Here is a 19,555-nt window from a genome sequence, read left to right on the forward strand (position 1 = left end):
AAGATAACTCGAAATGACTCACTAGATCAAATCTTTTGGCCAACTCTGAGTCATCCTCATTCCGCACCATCTCGAAGAAGTCCAAATGCCTGTAGAGAAGGATGGTTTTCAGTCTGAGATGACAAAGCCCCTTCATTCATGTGTAATTATTTGCTGTTTTGCACTATAGAGTAATAACTGAAGATATTCGTTCATCATCTCCCTCTCACCTATCCAGAGTGGCGTTCTCATGCTCTCGAAGCTTGTCGATGACCGGCTGGATGCCCAACATCAGGAACTCGTACCTTAAGTGGAGGCGGAACTCCAAGTTGTCCTGGAAATAGGAAGGTGAAACCAACAGGTATGAACAGATGAATAAAGTATATCTATCTATCTATCTATCTATCTATCTATCTATCTATCTATCTATGAAAGTGTTTCCTTAGTCCTGCTTTTTTGTTTGTTTGCTTTTTGACTATGTAGAGCACTTTGTTCTACATTACGATGCATGATAAGTGCTATACAAATAAATAATTGATTGATTGATTGATTGATATGTGTGCCAGATGGGATCAAATCACTGATCAATACAATACAATCACCCAACATCCACTAAAGAAACCAAAAACATCTACACTGGACTATAGTTTAAGATCATTAAGTGTTTACATTTTTGAAATGTTTGACTGGTTGCAACACACAGTCAAATTTAAAATTCCCATGACCTTTTTTATACAAAATACAGAAATAAACAATTGTCACAACCTCTTTACCCAAACTTTATTTAAAAACTGTGTGTGTTTGTTAGTGTTGGATAGCAGTGTAGTTTTCTGACCTCCCCGGCTCCAGCATTGAGCACAGCGTTGATAAAAGACATGATGGCAGTCTTTAAGTTGACCTCGTCTCTGTAGCGACCTGTACTCCTGTCCAGCTCATTCAGCAGCGTCTAAGATGTCCAAGAACATATGAGAGAGTTAGTCGACAAATATATTTCATCTAAATCATCAAATAGCGACGAGTCAGAGGGGGAAAAAAAGCAACGTGTCACTGAACTGATGTGGAAATCTTGACATGTCAAAGTTGAGTTTGCTCAATCTAACTTTGGTGGGAGCGTGTAACACAGAGGTCACTGTTCTCACTTCACACACCCTTCGTTCCCTCTCTCACGCTGACCCCCCCCCCTCCTCCCCTCCTCTCCGACATACTTCTGCAGGCTAATCATAACTCAAACCAACATTAAAAGACCTCTTCACTTCTGAATCACTCAGCTCCTGTGGTGTTAGCTTAGCCTGGGGGTGGCATGATTTACCACACACCCCCGGGGGGGAACGTGTGAGATGTGGCATGTTGACTCAGTCCTGCTAGCTGCTAAAGCACTACACATACCCCGACCTCCATAACTCTGGATGTCCTCACCTGCCTTTAATACGGCCTGTGTGTTGACTTAACCTGAGGCCAGCAGTCTGAGGCGCTGCAGCATGAGTCTCCAAATTATCAAAATGACCACAGCTTGATTTATTCGAGCATTACCCTGAAATATTTTGTCTGCCCTTTCCCATAATCCCTGTCTGACCCAGGTCTCCAGCAAAGGCTCCTTAAGTATCCATATACCAAGAGATATGACCAACAATTTAAGGAACGTGGCAGCTGTTTACTTTCCTTAAAGATCACTTCAGTTTCCCCCCTCACCTGAAAGCGAGTCCTCTCCGCAGCGTACTTCTGGTAGTGCGCCATGGCCTGCAGCACCTTCTTGTGTCCATCGGGGACCAGGCACACCGCCCCGAGGATCTCCAGCACCGCCACTTTGGTCTTGACGTTCTCCGTCCGCAGGCTCTGTGAGATGGTGTTGATGCTCTGCGGGTGGGCTAGGACGTGAGCGCGCCCCTGCGAGTTGTTCATCAGGGCCTTGATGCAGCCGATAATTGACGTGTGGACGCGGCTCTCGGACGTCTCGTAGTCCATGCTGCGCAGGAAGTTGAGGAGGCAGGTGAGGCCGTCCAGCTCGATGAAGCGCGTGACGAACCTGGAGGAGAAGAAAACATAGCTTTAGATGGAGTGTACCAGAGATTAAAGTGGAGACCTGGGTATCGTTTAAAAAAGTATGATACCAGTACCAATCCAAGTACCCTTAAAGTGATGCTGATACTAGTTGAGTACTTAATTCGATACCCATTGCATTAAATTGAAGAATGCTTGTGTTGATTGGCTGTGAGCAAGTCCATACAAATAGTCATATCTTTTAGCTCTGGGTGCAAAAAGGATCGACTGCAGGTATCGTTTGACCGGGGACAATTCCATACTACTTGGTATCAATTTATTTCGGTCGATATCTTAAAGGCATCAAGTACCGATACCCAGCCCTAAGTGGCATAATGTACAGCTCAGTTTAGAGGTGAAGCACTTGGTAAATAGTGTACATACAGCAAACTCATGGATGCATCATGATTAACTCAACAAAGCACCTTCACATTCTTTTAGTATGTATATGTTTTGTACATGTTTTAATGTGTCTTCTTAACTACTTGCATGCTGCTGCTCCACCACAAAGTTACATTTGAAACATTTACGTAATCAACCCAAAGTGAAATCAGTTCATATCTGTGGCTACAACAAATACATGAATGATATAAACAATCAGTTAATCTAACGTTTATTGTCCCATCACAGTATCTCAGAAGCAAAGGTGACATCTCTAATATCCTGGCCCATAACCTCCATGTAATTACTTTATAATGATTTAAGAAGGGAACTAAGAAGAGTAGAATTTTTCAAATTTTCACATTTGGTTTCTTTCCTTTTTAACTGACTTGGATCATATTATCACCAAAACTGTTGTTGATTCATTTTCAGAACTTTACCTACTTGATTAATCAAGTAATGGACCCATTTAGATATTTGTCGGTCGGTTTCCTTGTTATTAGCTGCAGTGGAGAGACAGTAACTAAAAGAGGGGATTTTGTTCTGAAGACTTACTCGACTTATCTAACTTAGACAGGCATGTTATCTTCAGATAAACTTTGTAACGCATTTTTACACAAAACAAGGACTGTGGATTTCCCCCTATCTCTTACACTGACAGCACATTAGGAAGAAAGTGAAAAACAGCATTTAAATCTTAAATCTTTCATAAGAATAGTAGAGAGAAGTAGAAGTGAAACAGCCCCTGTATGTTACAGTATACTGTATCACAGTAAAACTCAGAGTTAGTGGAGGTGGAACAATAACTAATACTTTATATGCAATATGTCATACTTTAAGAGGCAATTGCATGTGTGTAAAATAGCTCTAGTGGAGTATAAAGCAGCATAATATGGAAACACTCAAGTTAAGTCCAAGTGCTTTAAAATGAAACTTAAGCATATTACTTGAGTGAATGCACGTAGTCACTTTCCAAAACACAACACATCAACAGAAAAATGATAAAAAGCAACCACACCAGAACTGCTTGCTATCATCTAAAACTTTCACACCCAAAGTTCAGCCACTCTCCTCACAGACAACCCTCATTAGCCGCTCTAATTATAACACAGGGAGTCATTAACCTCTCTGGGAGAGCAGCGGACTTCACTGAATGACAGACAGGACGTGTAAACATTGAAGGATGTCACAGAGAGAGAGAGAGAGAGAGAGAGTGAGTGAGTGAGTGAGCGCACTGTGGGCTGTATGGTAAATGACCTTCCCACTCGCTGAGATTCCTGATAGGCCTCATAAATTATTTCAAACAAACGAGCGCTTGTAAGAAGGAGAGAAAGAGACAAAGAGAGAGAGAGTGAGAGAGAGGGGGGGAAAAGAAGGATGGAGGCAGAAAAGTGAAAAGGGGATGGTGGGGGAAAAAGAAGGGGGAGATTTATTGCTACTCATTGTAACAGATACATTGTTTTGACACTGTCAAAAAGGACGCAATCCAAGTTCCATCCCCTCCCACTGATGTCTTGGCTCAGGCAGGCGTGGAAAAAACAAAAAAATGTAAATCATCCAATTATTATCCTATACGTTGAGGCGAGGGTTCTTTCCTCTCATCACGCACTATCAATCCCAGATTTCCAGCAAACACACACACACACATACACACACACACACAGACACACACACGTTACCTGGCATGACCAGATTCTCTCAAACACATATAATCCTCTGATCTCCAGCAGCGCCTGGATGAGATCAAGAGGATCATACTACATGCATGCATGCGTACAGTCGGCCTTCTCTGACAATGCATTGAAATCACACAGACACACGCACACACACACACACACACTCGCACGACCTTTCAGCAGACAATGTGCTTCTTGTTTTAGCAGCCTCGCTCTCCGCTCCGCACCAAGGTGGCGGAGGAAGAAATCCAATATATTAGATATGGCTTGATTCAGATGTAAGACAGACAACTGGAGAGGGAGCAAGAGGCGGAACCGATCCAACCGTTAAAAGTTACACGTCTTGTATCGGTGACGGGCGTTTTGGCGAGGGATAGAACGTACGCCTGTCCTGTGAATTGCTGGGGCCACCTCAGAGAGAGAGAGAGAGAGGGAGAGAGAGAGAGAGAGAGAGAGAGAGAGAGAGAGAGAGAGAGAGAGAGAGAGAGAGAGAGAGAGAGAGAGAGAGAGAGAGAGAGAGAGACATTTCATACTGGAGGAGAAATTAAGCCGAACATCCCAGTGATGAATGTATGGAAAGCAGAGGGTGAGAGATGTTGTTTTTGGAGCGTGGGTTCAAAAGGGTGGACGGGATTCAAGGCTTCGGTCCGCTCGGCTGGTTTGCCAACAGCTTGCCAGAGACACACACACACACACACACACACACACACACAAAAACACACACACACCCTCATAACCCTACAGTGTGCTAGTGCACGTATAGGGGAAGTGGGAAGACTCACGCATGCACGCACGCAAATTTAATCCTCTGTACTTTCAACAAAACCTTGTAGTAAGCCGACATCCAACTACTCCCAACTCTCTCCTCTACCCCCCCCCCCCCCATCTTTCATTTTCATCCTCAGTGAACGCTTGAAATCAATGGATCCCATCTCCCTCCTCTGACTTTGGAGTCTCCTCTTGTCTTCTCCTATCTGCTGACATTCACGCTCAGTCGAGTGGCGTGCAGCAGTGTGCAGGCCCCCCCTCCCCCCTTTTTTTTTTCTTTCTCTCTCTCTCTTTTTTTTTTTTTTTTTGGAACAACCGCTGCATACTTGAAAACCCACCGGGGTTGCGTTCAAGACAGCGAGAGCTAGACAACTGCTGCATACGATATGAGCTCAGGCAGAGCTTGAACAATACCGGGGCTGAGCCAAACACACACACACACACACACACACACACACACACACACACACACACACACAGACACACACACACATGTATGCACACTAAGTTCTTGTCAGACAGACAAAAGAAAGGAGTGAGGAATATAACTCGGAACAGGACGAGACTAAACAAAAGTGACAGTGGAGGGAGTGAAAAAAAAAGAAAAAGAGTGTAGCGTGTGTTGAGTCCGGGCTGAGGAGGGTCAAAAGTAATGTAAGGTTAGCTGAAGATTGAAAAATGAAATAAATTCTTGAGCTATTAACTTTTTTTTTTTGACATTATTAAATGGTTGCCAATGTTTCCAGTTAGCAGCCTTAAAGTTGTGTAATTTGTGCAGACTTGTGAGCCTTACTACAATACCATTGATGTAAAAAGCGTAAAAACCCCTCAACCAGAGCAGACAATGCTCTAAATGAGCAGGACAGAGTGGAAAACTAATCCAGATGCTCACATTTAAATTCAAAACTTCTCTTTTTCAACAGTCTGGACTTTTTTAGAGGTTTTAGATGCAACATTTTGGCTTTTCGAACTGCAGGTGACCCCCTTTATGGCAGACAGTCAGTCGAGTGTTCGTTCCTGCCTCAAAGCCTAACCGCACAAACTTATCAAAGTGCAACGCTACCACACACACACACACACACACACACATACACTTCCACACACACACTCAAGCATGTGGTCATGTGCTCTCCGCATCTCTTCCGTTCTTCGTTTAATCGCAGCACGCACTTAACATCTCTTTCAAACACCCACTCACCTAACCCCCAGGGCACAAGGACACACACATGCACACACACACACACACACACACACACGTCTCGGTTCTACTATAAAAGGGCCAGAAATGTAGACCAGTGTTTCTTCAGAGGTGCTGAGGTGTGTGAAAAGTCATACGATATCGCTACGGCTACAGCTCAAATAAATTTGACTTGATGTGAGGCCCGGCGTAAAAGAAACGGTGCTAAAATGAGGGCTGGACAAAGGGCAACGCACATAAAACCAACGCACACACACACACACACACACACACACACAGATCACAATAAAATAAAAAAATAAAAAACCCTGGCCGAGGTGCATGTGTGTAATTTGTAGTATATCATGACATGGAGGGAATGGCTGTTATGGACCTACAAATCCACAGGGAGCAGTTTGTGTATATGTGTGTGTGTGTGTGTGTGTGTCAAGTGTTGACTTATTGATGAAGCCCCACACTCTCACACACACACACACACACACACACACACACACAACACATTAATCACATGTATACTACTACTATACTAAACACAACCGTTTCACCTTCACACACCTTTGCTCTTTCTATGTGTGTATGAGGTTTTAAGCAGGACCAAAGAGCCTGTATGTTACATAAAAATACATTAGTATCGGGGATCAAAGGGAGGGCAGACTATACTATAACCCCTGTACTTCATCCCCATCCACTCCCTCTGTCTCCCACTCTCCATCTGTTTATTGCCATTCCAACACAAATCCCCCCCCCCTCCTTAAACCTGCCTGTATCTACTCACCTGGGCCCCTTATTTCACTCCATTCCCCCTCTCCCCTCCATCTAAAATGCTACTGTAAGTACAGAGATGTGAGAACTCTGCGCTTGAACTTGAAAACAAAGTTCCATCCAAGACTCTTTAAAAGGTGTTATGCCCCCCCCCTTCCCGTTAATGTATTTGGTAATACGTGAAAACAGATATAAAGTTCAATCTGTGTTACGCTGAACTTTTCGAGAGATCCGGCGGCAAAATGTTTTGAAGGATAATATTTGCATGTGGTGGTAGCGAATCATCCAAAGGGCTATTGACACAAGCGCTCTTCTGAGGAACAGAGGGATGGGGCTGGAGTGGAGTGGAGGAGGGGGGGGAGGGGGGTCAACTATAGTCGACTCGAGAGTCAATATTCTTGCTGGAAGAGCTTTGCAGAAACAATGTCCAGAGAGCTGTCCTGGGAAGGCTTGAGATGCTGTACTGACATGAGCTTGGGACTGCGGTGCATTGTGGGCCAGGATGGCCTCGATGACCTCTCCGAGGAAAGCTTCATTTCCTGTCCTCCCGGAGTTATTTCGCCACGGAAATGACAGAAATGACTGAGGAGCATCATGTTTTACATGCAAGAATGCACAGACAGTATTCTCATCAACATCAGCGCTTATGTAAGCACACTTTAACTGTGTAGTTACAACACCGCCGAGCCCCCACAAGAGAGTATATTAAAATATTTGGAAGCTAAATTGAAATAGCCTGCGCGTATGTGACTGCAGTAGATTAGCAGTTTGTACATTAGCCTTCCCGTAGCTCACTCAGGGTGAGATTCAGCTGTATGCGAGTAAACACACATCCCCGGCATGATGGTTCAAGCTTCATTAGGCAGCTGGTAAACAAAGCCATAACTGCCAGCAGAGACAATAAGATAAGCTGTAAATGCGAGCGCAAGAAAAATGATCTGCCAATTTTCCTAATGTCTGTCTTCTTTTTTTGTGGCTGTTTATAATCAGTCAGATTTATATTTGAAATAAGTCATCTGGGCTGTTAAAGTGTTTAATGATCGTAACTGTTCGAAACAATTTCTGGTAAACACAGAACAGTAGCACTCAACAAGACTGAACCTGTCTGCTGCTTTCAGTGATGGAGTCATTCACTTGATGCAGCCCAGTTGTTCTCCAAGTGCTGTGGTTTCATTTTTGTTGCACCGCCTCACTATTTCCTACATTACCCACAATGCTTTTGAGAATTTATAAGGAGGGAGCATAATAACAACAAAGACAATGAAAAGTAGAAAAAACACATTAGAGACAACCAAAAGTGCTAAAACTTAAAGAGATTTTGGGGGATTTTCTATTCAGTACAGGGAGTTCCCAGGATAAATAAAGGAATACTAGAGAAAGGATATTTTTGCTACACCAAATGATGTCTTTCATCTTTTCTCAAATTCTTACTTATTTCCTGAGAAATACTGGACAGATTTACTTAGAGGCGCACCGATCCAACTTTTTCTCTCCCTATACTGATTCTAATATCTCAATCTGTCAATACTTAGTCGTGATCCAGCACTGGGATTCTGCATGAATCATAGTCAGCGGCCCTGAGTGACTAATAACGGAAACACAGTGAAAAACCTGTATTTAACGTGGATCTGTCAGGTCATGGTCAATACCCAATCCACTTTATAATGTCAGCATCTGTGCCAGTACTGATTAAATGGGTACATCTCTACTCTACTACTCTACTAATCTCTACTTTTACCTCTTCAGGTAATGAAAAATGAAAAAAAGCAGAGAAGATTAAGTCACATTCTGGTTGAACGTCATCAACTGTGATAAAAGAAACTAAATTATCTTAAAAAATAATCTAAACTAGGCCTACCTGTCCACACCCCAAACATATTCATTTACCCTCATAGAAAACTAAAGAAATCCAAACAATATTCACCTTTGAGAAGCTGGAACCAGAATATCGGGCAATTTGTTTATTAGCTAGCAACTAATCGATCAATTCATTGCAGCTCTAAATTAAATGTCTCTTATCTTAAAGGTCACAAGTTCACCTTGCCTCATTTAATAGGGTCTCAAACAAAAAAACGAGTTTTGAAATAGTCAACACTAATATAATACCATGTTTAACCCTCCTGATATCCAAGGGTCCAATTTGACCTGTTTAAATCAATGTTTTTATATCAGAAATATTCATTCATTTCATCTAATTGGTTCCATATTACATTCTTTGCAAGTATAATTATCACTACTTTCATTGAATTGGCTGATAATTTGTACTTTATGCTTTATTATTAACATTCAAACCAGACCGGGTCAATTTTGGAGGAGAACAGGTTGATTATGTGCTGCCATTCAAATATTAGAAAAATAGTTTCAAAACTGTATCCTGACTAAACTTTGACATATACCAGTCTGTGGTAATCCATCAACATATTTTCCTCTGATCTGAAATTTAATTAAAATAATGAATCTGCTTTTCTTTAACTCAAAAATGAGGTAGAATTTCATTAAAATCAGACCTGTTGACCATAATTTCCTAAAATAAGCATAAAGTTGGAATGAAGTTGGCACAGAATGAGTGATAATTTATACTTTATGCTTTATTTACAGTCAAAATTGACCCAGGGGAACAAACGTTGCCTGGTTGATAGGAAGACAACGGGAAGGTTAAGTTGGCACAGTGAAGGAAATTAACACCTTCACATCACTGCGTTGCTGTGTTCATATCACACTTCATGTACAATACACTTCCACACAGCAGAGCACATGGCCAAAACATGCCACCTTGTCATTTCAATGGCTTATAATCAGCCTGTAAGTGAAAGTGACAACAGTGGGTAGCTTGCTGACAATGCACCGCTTCTGTGCTTATGTGCTCTGCCTGGCACCCTACAAGCCCAACATGTGTTTGCATCCTGTGGCCATGCAGAGGGGGACTGAGGGCACAAGGGCACCTCTTCACTCCGCGACCCAGCTGCATCTCTGAAATGCAATTGGGAAGGGAAGGAGGGAGGCTGTTTCAGGCAGTCACCAAAAGGCAGTCGTGAATCAAAGCTGAATACGAACAGACGCCCGCCTCTCACAAAACGCTGTCGTAAAAGCGTAGAGCGCACACAGACGTGACACATAAAGAGTACAGCTGATAGCCGCATTCAACCCAACTGTTCCCCCAGACATCTTAGCTGTCAAGCACAGAGCCATCTTTCTACCTCGGCCACCCCATTTGTCACAAACTTGGCGGGACGTTAAAAGACAGGATGGGCTTTCCCTGAACGCTCGTACACTGTGGGGACACACCTGCTACCCGCATCACTGCTACAGTACTTCAAACATCTGTGTGTTAATGAGCAATAACTCCCTGTCCTGACAGCGTAAACGCAGGTGCAAGACTGAATAGTGGAGATTGAGTCATTGTAATCACTTTGATGAGGTAAATTAAGCACTTGAATATCATGTGGAGAGTGGGAATGAGTAGGAACGAGAGAGAGAGAGAGAGAGAGAGAGAGAGAGAGAGAGAGAGAGAGAGAGAGTGTCAAAAACTACAATAGCAGAAAAAAAGATGCTTCAGTATTCAAATTAAGTACAGTATATGCAAATGGACTAGTTTTTTTATCCTCTTTCTACATTCTGTCAAAATTCACCCAATTACTTTTTGATCATTTTTGCAGCTTAAACCGTCCAAACTGCTGCTACAGAAAAAGCAAGCTACTGTGCCCCTAATTAAAGTCACAATCCTGACAAGTGTTGCTGCTACTCCGCCTCCAATTCTTACTTAAGTCTAGTTATTTATTGATCATGTTTTTTTTTGATTGTGCATAATTATCCTGAAGCGATTCACAAGCCAATGAGCAAAATGTGCAAAAAAAACCTGTCATCTCAAATACAGAAAAACTAAAATAATTATTCAATACAGTTTCTGCACTCTCTGCTTTGGGTGTTATCTATACAGGTCTATTTCATTAGCGAAAGTCATTAAATGTGCCTTTTCTGGATACTGAACACATGCTTAACTGCAGTGTAAGGTGATGACAAGCAATGAATTATGCATGAGTTTGACAAGAAATGATTCCACTATTTCAGACCCTGAATGTCCGAAATAGTCAGTTTTCATATCATGTGCCATACTGTATTTACTGTCCAGTTTAGTATCTGAACAGGTTTGGGTAATAAATCAGAATTAATGAGGGTATCCCCAATTTTTCTCCCTCATTTATGTCCCAACTCAATGGGGTTTCTGGAAAAAGTGGGTTTTTTTTTTTATTACCGTTAATATTTTTTATATTTTTATAATGAAATCATAAATCCTTAATTTATTGAGAACATTTGGTATACTTTGTCATCACTCTATATGTATTTATAGTTAATCTCGGAGTGTTCCCACAGTTTACTGGTCAGGTGTGCTTGACGTGAGATTGCAGCATCCCTGGTTCGTGTCTGTTAAGAGGCTTTTGTTGCGTGTCTTTCCCATAACCCTGTCCAAACACTTCCTGTCTGTCTCTACTGTCAGCCATAGGGAAAAAACAGCTGATGTCTTTATTTCAAACAAATATCCTTGAAGACTACCTTTCATGACAGATTTATGAACGGTTAGTAAGTAAGAACATCATATCATAGACTATCAAAAGCAATATCTTCTCCCAATATGAACATTTGTGTTCATATTATTTTCATATTATTTTCTGATATCTTGCTTCATTTTTTTTTATTAGAGTTTCTATGTGACTTTATGTTTATACAGTAAATATCACAAGAAAAAGTAAGAGAAAAAATGTAGCTGTGCACAAATAGGAATGCATAACTAAGACTGGAAGCAGCAATACTTCTCATCACTTGAACTCTGGCAGCAGTCTAGCCTTATTCCCAGTTATAGTGGTTTGGATACTTACATATGCACACATTAAAATACAAAAATGCATGCACACACTTGGCTTACAATCACACACACACACACACACACACACACACACACACACACACACACACACAGAACCCAGACACGACCCAGACACTAAGACTGCCCTGACTTTTTGTCACTCTGCACATTAGGTCTGTCACTTCATATCTCCCCATGAGAAAACTTAACACCCCTGCTTTGGTCCATACCACTACATCATACGACTGGCACGAGTTGATGGACAGCTCCAAAGGAGCTGCTGACGGGGAGAAGGAGGTGGTTTGTATTAGCGGGCTGTCCGACGTCCTTGAATGTTTCTTTGTGGCTGATGAGTGAGGTCTAACAGCTGCTGGTGACCATGTCAGGGGAGGAGAAACTATGAGATCTAAAAATATCTTTAATTTTTTGTATTTAATTTGATAGACTTCAGACTTCATGGAAAGTAAATCTTTCTGGTAGCATATCATATTATTAACTGTAGTAAATATGTGTGGTGTTTCCTCAACAAGTCGACAGCAGGAATGCATGACGGAGGCCAGGCAAACAATACAAGGCTATGTACTGTCTGCAGCAGAGGAAGAGGTCATGGTTTAGATGGACAGGCAGATTTACTTACCTCATTGGCTGAGTCCGAAGCGCCGTCTTCAGATCTTCCACCACTTTGTTCCTCATTTCCATTTCCTCCTCATCAAAGGCAAATAGGGTCTGCATCTATAGAAAGGGTAAGAAATTAAAATGGCAAATAATGGAACAACAGTGGATTTGTATAGCTTTTAGCTTTAGCAGGTAACAGTGGACAAGTAATTTTTTCTCACTTCTAATTAAGAGCTTTTCTTTTTTTTCTGCTTTGTGATCAAAAGAATTTTAATCTTAATTTGGCAGCAAGTAGACAGCAGTGGAACATATTCCACCCGTATACAAGTAAACGTGTTTGTTTTAATTAGTCGTTGTGGCACTGGACATATAATCAGAGCCTCATGAGTCGACTAATGTTTCAGGCACAACAAATCAGACAGATCATGTGTAATTTTCTCCCTTTCAATGTGATTTTCCTTCTAAAGAACAGTTTGAAGCTATACAACATGCCAAAATAAGTCATGCGGGCAATTAGCTCCAATCAAGCTTATAACAAATACGACAAATCGTAAAAAAACACTTAGACCAGTGGTAGTGTTAATGCATTTTTGCATCACTTAAAGGCTCTCTTCAGTGACATCAAAGAGCTGCTGTGCTTGCATTAGTCAGGGCCTCAGGGCTTCTGTTTAGCCTCTTCAGGCTTTTTCCATGGCAGTTCCCTGCCAAGTGCTAAGGTTCAAACAGTGTGTGTATTAGCAGTGGAGTACACTAGTGAAAGTGGCCATTTATTTACCTGAAAAAGATATTTGCTTAAATGTGACCCTGTTTTCCAAACTTTTAAAAAGGCAGATGGGTCATAGGTGGATGCAAATATTCCATGACAAGGACATTTCTTTCTTGCCATAATATCCACACAGCTAAGTCCATGTTTGACTACCTAACAACAGCTCCGGTCTGTCCAGTGTGTGAGTGTTTAATCTAGAAACAGTGCAGTCAAAACATCCATCATGTAGACTTAGCCTCAAGTCCAGATGGTTCAGTCACCCTGTGCCAAGAAGTAAAGGCTCTGGCTCCTGTTTCTCTAAACGAATATGTTCATAGTCAATGGGAAGTTGGACACAACAAGTGTTGGGGAGAGTGAATGATATAGTCGTGCTGCGAGCCAGTTCACCGTGTCAATGAGTCTAGCCAAATGGCTCCTTCCTACATCTGCTATTTGTAAGCTCATTCTAACCTGTGGCCAACATGCACATAAGGATACCATTATAGCCAGTTGGTAAACCAGCAGAAGGTACTTCTCTAAATCCTTATTATGGGAAGTGCCCCCCAGAGCCAGAACCATGCCTTCAAGCTAGTCGTCAGTGCGTTGTTAACTGAGTGAGTGATGACTGCAGCTCATCAAAACTTTAATTTGGACCATGTGAGTCCGTGATGCGCCAAGTAAAAAAGTATTTGTTCAATAAAAACAAAGACAAACAACATTACTATAACAAAAACAACCAGGCAAAGTGAGACATAGGCACTAAACCTAATTATGCTAACCAAATGCTAGCTGAAGGTTAGCTATTATCCTATTTTTCAAATGAAGCTAGAAAGTAATGTCTAAAATTGGTCTTTACTGAACTGACATATCAGCATACTGTATATTTACAAGAATATTAGGAAAAGTTGTCAAAATATAGGAACTAGCATTTTTTTCTAAAGCATTTCAGTGACATAGAATTACACTTCTACTACAGTAGGGGCTAACGTTAGCTTGTTGAGTGTCTTTACCTCACAGCTAAGCAATGTAGCTCGTAAGCAGGATTGGAAACAACTAACACATAGAAGCACATTGTTACGTTGCTACTGATAAAAGCTACAGTGTCATTTTAATGAAACGTTTACATGTAATCTTTCTCATGTACAGTACCAGCCTAGACAGGTACTGTAGTAATAAAGAAAATAAGACATCAACTTTCTACAGTAAATAACACCGAAGGGAATTACTCTTCTTAGCTAACTGACCATTTAATTTGAATGGTTTCACAGCTGACTAGTTTCTGATGCAAACTCTCACTAAATTGCTTTTGCTTGTAAGCATTCATCAGTAGAGTTTCCAATTTTGTGGTTGGGAAGATGCAAGTGAGTAATAGCTGAGTTCTGGGTAATTCTTCACATCAATAGTCGTCTCCGCCTTAAAGCTCTTTTCTCTTTCTATCGATAGACATCCCTGTCCATGTGGGAGGCTCCACATGCTAACTTAGACACAGCAGGGCTACAGAAACTCCTGTCAGAGTCACGAGGACGTTGAATTATCACTCAGTGGCCAGCGAACAACCTCAGGGCTATGACATGGTTTTTTTATGAATGAACATCAACATGCTGGTTGTACGATAATCTCTCCGGGGCGGCATAGCGAAAATGAGCTCATCCAATAACTCAGCTACTGTGGAAGGGCTGTCCCTGGTGAGCTTGCCTGGGAGCCAAGACATGAAGTCATGGACGAGCAGAGCACCTCCAAACTTTAAAATGCACCCTTGTCAAGATGCTGTCTGGAGCACTGCGGTGGAGAAAATGGAAGACTGATAGTAGTAGTGAAAAAATGATTCAGGAAGGGGAGGAAATTAGCTGGAGCTATGTTGAATAAGGGGGGGTTCTAATAAAGTGGGGCTTGAACAAGAGACTACTTGTGCAAAAAGGGGAATGGAGAATAAAAATATCCTTCTCAACAAGTTACTTAATATATTAGAGTCATAAAATCTTAATCATCTTTATGCAAGAAAAACCAATTCGGCCAATGATGTAACATAATTTCAGCTGCTGCTTCAAAAGGCAAATCATATTTTCAAATTTTTCTTAAAATAGACTACTTTTCTCCAATATTAGTGCGACTATTTGCAATAAAATTTTCTAGAAAATGTCTATAAAATGTGCCACCATTGGAAGAAAATGGAAATATCAACATTTTACGTCTATATATACACAGTAGACTGTAAAGAAATGCTCACAAAGTCTTGTTTTGCAGTAGGTACAGTAAAAAAGAGAAGGAAAGGCTGATATATAATTCTGACAGTGTGTCTGATACCTAATAGCACAGAGGCACCACTACAGCCCTGGCGGATTTAAGATTCTTGGCAATGCACAAATCAGCACTTTCCCTCAGCTACACCTAAAATACTGTGTATGTTGTCTGAGTCTTTAAGAGACTGACAGTAAAATTGTTTCTCCAGACTTCAACAGTAAGCTCAGGTACCGACACACGGTTCAGAAGTTGCTCGTTCTCGTCCCCTGGGTGGAGCCAGTAAACAAAAACAGCTGTAAAAATAGCAACCTTTGACATGGGTTGTTGCTACAGGCGTGTTTGCCAGAGAAACAAACATGGCAATAAACAGATATTAAATGCCATTACTTTTTGGCTATGGTTGAACAATTTATCTGATCCATGGCCTGGAAAGACTTGTAAATGTAATAAGTGTAGGTCTGCTTGGTTGAGTGGAGAAAAAACAAAACAGCAACAACAACAAAAACAGTCCATTGCTGATATAAGATGTTCTTACTGATTTGAAACATTTTGTCTCCAGCACTGACTGAGCAGTCTCTAAATTTCATACCTACATGTCATCCTTAAGGAGCCCCTCTTAAAACGTCATGTTTTATGATCTCCAAACATTTGGGAGCCAACTTGTCGTCCACATGAGGACTTGGGGTGAGAGGTCAATGGCTCACTGGTCAGTGGCTGAATGTACTATCAAATAACCCAACTCACATAGCAGTAGTTATGTCTAAAATAATACTGAAATCATGGTAGAATACAGTTTTCTAATGATGTCATGTTGTTTTCATTGGCAGCCATACAAGCTACAAATAATGAATATTGTCATCCTGGCTTCGTTCCGTGTTTCTGACAGTCATTCCCACTGACTGGACTGCTGAGTTTCTAAATGGCCTGTTTGTCATCACAGTGTGTGTGAACGCCGGGGTCACAGTGAAGGAATGTGACCATGCGAATATAACAAGCAGTCAGCAGGGAGGCGATAAAAAGCGAGCCAAGAGAGAAGTCTGAGAAAGAATGACGGAGTTAACAGTGACCTCCTAGGAGAGGTATTCGGATGCTTTGAGTAAGCAGAGGATACTGTAATAGGACAACTAAAGTAGGCCAGGAACATCACTCATCTGGGAATTTCAATAGAGATCGAAATTTGATTCTGACAGAGAGAGCAGAGAATGAGTTTGACTTACAGCAGCCATGGAGTTGATGCGGTCAATGTAGTAGTCCGGCCAGCTTGTGGCCAGCTTGTTGGGGTCCTCTTGTTCCTGTACATGGACACAAAGATAGATTGAGTCAAATGAATATTGATTTATACCTTTAAAATGTTACAGTATACCTCTGGTGGTTGTATGTATGAGGATGTATATTGTGTGTTGACAGCCAGTTGGCCTGACTGTTCAACAGTCCAGAGTGAGATCTTTCATCAACTACTGGCTAGATAAGCTTGTTATGGTCCCCAGAGAATGATTCTTAATTATTCTGGTCATGTCCTGACCTTTCCTGTAGTGCTTATAGATCAACACAATAAGTGTGATATTAAGAAGACCTTTATTGTCAGACCAGACTTGTGGCCTTCATCCTGGTCTACTTAAAACATTGTAAAACAGACAAAAAACATTTGATCCTTTTTAGCACAGCTCCAACAATAAGCTAAAATGTGTCAGTCTTTCAGACCACTTTACCATCTCAATGCACCTAGCAAGTAGGTAAATTACTGTCCTATATCACTACCATCAGGTCAAACCTCCTCCCTGACTGAGACTTGAGTAATCCTGATGTTCTTTGTGACCCTGTGACCCTTCCATAGGCTGGATTATCTTCTATGTACAGAAGATACCATCATCCAACCACTGTTAGGAAATTCACTGAGAACATTTATGCCTTCCAGATGATAACCCCCCTTCTCTTCGTTTGTGAATATCTGTGAACGTTCCTCTCATGCCACCTTTGGGACAAACTATATTTGAAAATCCACAACAGAAAAGGTTCTTGAAGCAGTAAAATCATGAGGATGTTGTTTATAACGGTAGAATGTGACAAACAAAGCAATCTTGATGGGCTGCTAGTGGGGTTTTAACTTTTTCTCTTGTTAAAACACAAATTCTGTACAAGACTATTAACATAATCTTGTACAGAACTGATGTTTTACTCCCTTTCACTCTACTTTTCAATATCATGGTTATATCCTTCCACTTTGCATATCAGCTCCTTACCTCAACATCCACAGGCTGTCCAGTCAATAATAATGGGGTCAAAACATCTCAGACTATTCACTTGTCTTAACTTTTTATTGCACAGAGAAGGAGAGAGAGGAGAACTGCCTCGAGGAACAAAGTGCACTTCACAATAGTTTTCAAATAGCTCTGTCTGAGATCAATTTGTCCTGGCCAATCCGAGGAAGCGTGATGCCACGAGCAACCAAGGCACAAGGGAATACAAAGACCATGTTCCTCGTTCACATCTGGTCTTGTTTAGCCAGGGCTTAGAGCACTGGTGGAACGCTGTTGTTGTTCATGTTACTGTGTGCACGTCAATGAGAGCTGGAAACTCAAATAACAGCCACATTAAGGCACAATTTGATAGCTCTATAAGATATGGGTTGTAACAATTCTTTGCCAATGCTTTAAGTGTATTTGAAATCGCAGCATATGTCAAAAGTTTAAAGTTGTTTTTTTTTTTGCAAAGACAAAAGATGTTGCTTTTTTATTATAAATATAGTGGGAGGATAGATATACATGACCTCAGTGCTCCAAGGACTGTGTTTTCTGTGCATGTAAGGACTGTGTATGGCATTTTTTTGTTTGTTAATGCCATATCACAGCACTCTTGGTATTTCAGAGGCTCAGACTCCCTCTCTGTAGACCATAAAACACTTCATGACAGTACATCTGCTGAGAATAATAAGCATAGTACAGTAGTTATTATAGTAATCCTCTGCCAACAGATCATTTGGGAGACTGTCAGTTATACTATGTTGCATGCGTCGGGGGCAAACTAAGCTCCCTGACATCTTGTAAAATTCTTTTACTACCTCATTTACTGCAAGGGCATTCATGCTGCAACACAAGCTCATCACTTCTGTCTGCGTTCACTCCCTGATATGTGAAAATCAATATTTTATGCCACTCAATCCCCTCATTTCCAAAATGTCGCCTCACTATTTGCAAGGTGGCACAACACAGCTGAAAGCAGATGACCTTTTCTGTTGATTAAGCCAGACAGACTCTATTCTAGCACCGGCCTGAATTGATTTTTCCCCAGACATAAAATCCTTTCATTACCTCTAGTGACCTCATGAACTACAAGTCTGGAAAATAAAAATTGCTGCAGAAGCAAATCCGCTGATTTATGAATCAAATCCACTCAAGAAGCTCCACTGAAGAATGTTGGGTTGGAGTAGGTTCGGTCGATGTGGATTTAAGTCTTTGTAATGACCATTGTTTCTGATGTGCCAGTTTTTTGAGTTGAAGCTAAAGAGCTAAATTAAAGCTTAAAACAATAGAACTCACTGTACTTCACGTAGTGTGTTTTGAAGCTGGCCGTCATTTCCACTATACTGCTGACACGCTCGGGACGCGATGCCAGACAGATCCTGACGCTGAGATTAACAACTTAACTGCCTCTCTTTGGCCCTTACAGCCGCCGACACACCCTCAGAAAAACACGTCGAGTCCGATGCAACATTTACTCTGGCAGTTTCACAAGCTAGAGTAAAGTGCTGTAATTTTCGTCTTGTTTGGGACAAATGATTACAACACGAGGTTTGTTTTAGGGGTTCGAGTCATATCAGACCGTACACTTCCTGAATATTTGCCCTTTTAATAGCATTTCTGAAAGGTGAAGTGATGGTAAGTTTGTTCTTTGTGCACTGCGTTCTTGATCAAATCATTTTCTGAGTTAATCATAGTTGATGACTAGTATTAAAACCCTGTGATAAGCAGCCAGACTCCATAGAGTGGAGCCTGTTATAAAAAAAAGTGCAAGACGTGCAAATAGCAGGCTTTGGCTTTGAATAGAGAGTTTGTGTTTGTCTGCCTGTGTACACATTTGTGTGATATCACTGAATACATTACAAATATGTACTGTAATGGGTGCTGTTCTGTTATGGTCCTCTTCTGGGTGAAAACATCCAAGTCGCGTGCTCCGCTGCGACAGTTTAGGGTCAACCCCATCGTTCTATTACAGCAATTACACACTTACACTACACTGTACATTCCTCATGTCTGGTGACATTAAATATGATTTACAACCTGGATTGGAGCAGA

The 19,555-nt window shown here is 41.3% G+C and overlaps 1 protein-coding gene across 1 annotated transcript in view; it reads right to left on the reverse strand.

The window, feature by feature from the left end:
* The window catches only part of daam2 (dishevelled associated activator of morphogenesis 2), a 62,319-nt gene that overhangs the window by 25,919 nt on the left and 16,845 nt on the right, over window positions 1–19,555 (reverse strand). Inside the window, exons 3-8 of the mRNA XM_053335634.1 lie at window positions 16,481–16,555; window positions 12,300–12,394; window positions 1,669–2,002; window positions 815–925; window positions 210–313; window positions 23–89 (exon numbers count right to left, since the gene is read on the reverse strand). Coding sequence (XP_053191609.1) covers window positions 23–89; window positions 210–313; window positions 815–925; window positions 1,669–2,002; window positions 12,300–12,394; window positions 16,481–16,555 — 786 coding nt within the window. The remainder of the gene's footprint in view (window positions 1–22; window positions 90–209; window positions 314–814; window positions 926–1,668; window positions 2,003–12,299; window positions 12,395–16,480; window positions 16,556–19,555) is intronic.

This window comes from Scomber japonicus, chromosome 16 (assembly GCF_027409825.1).
Source record: "Scomber japonicus isolate fScoJap1 chromosome 16, fScoJap1.pri, whole genome shotgun sequence".
In the NCBI taxonomy this organism is placed as follows: Eukaryota; Metazoa; Chordata; class Actinopteri; order Scombriformes; family Scombridae; genus Scomber; species Scomber japonicus.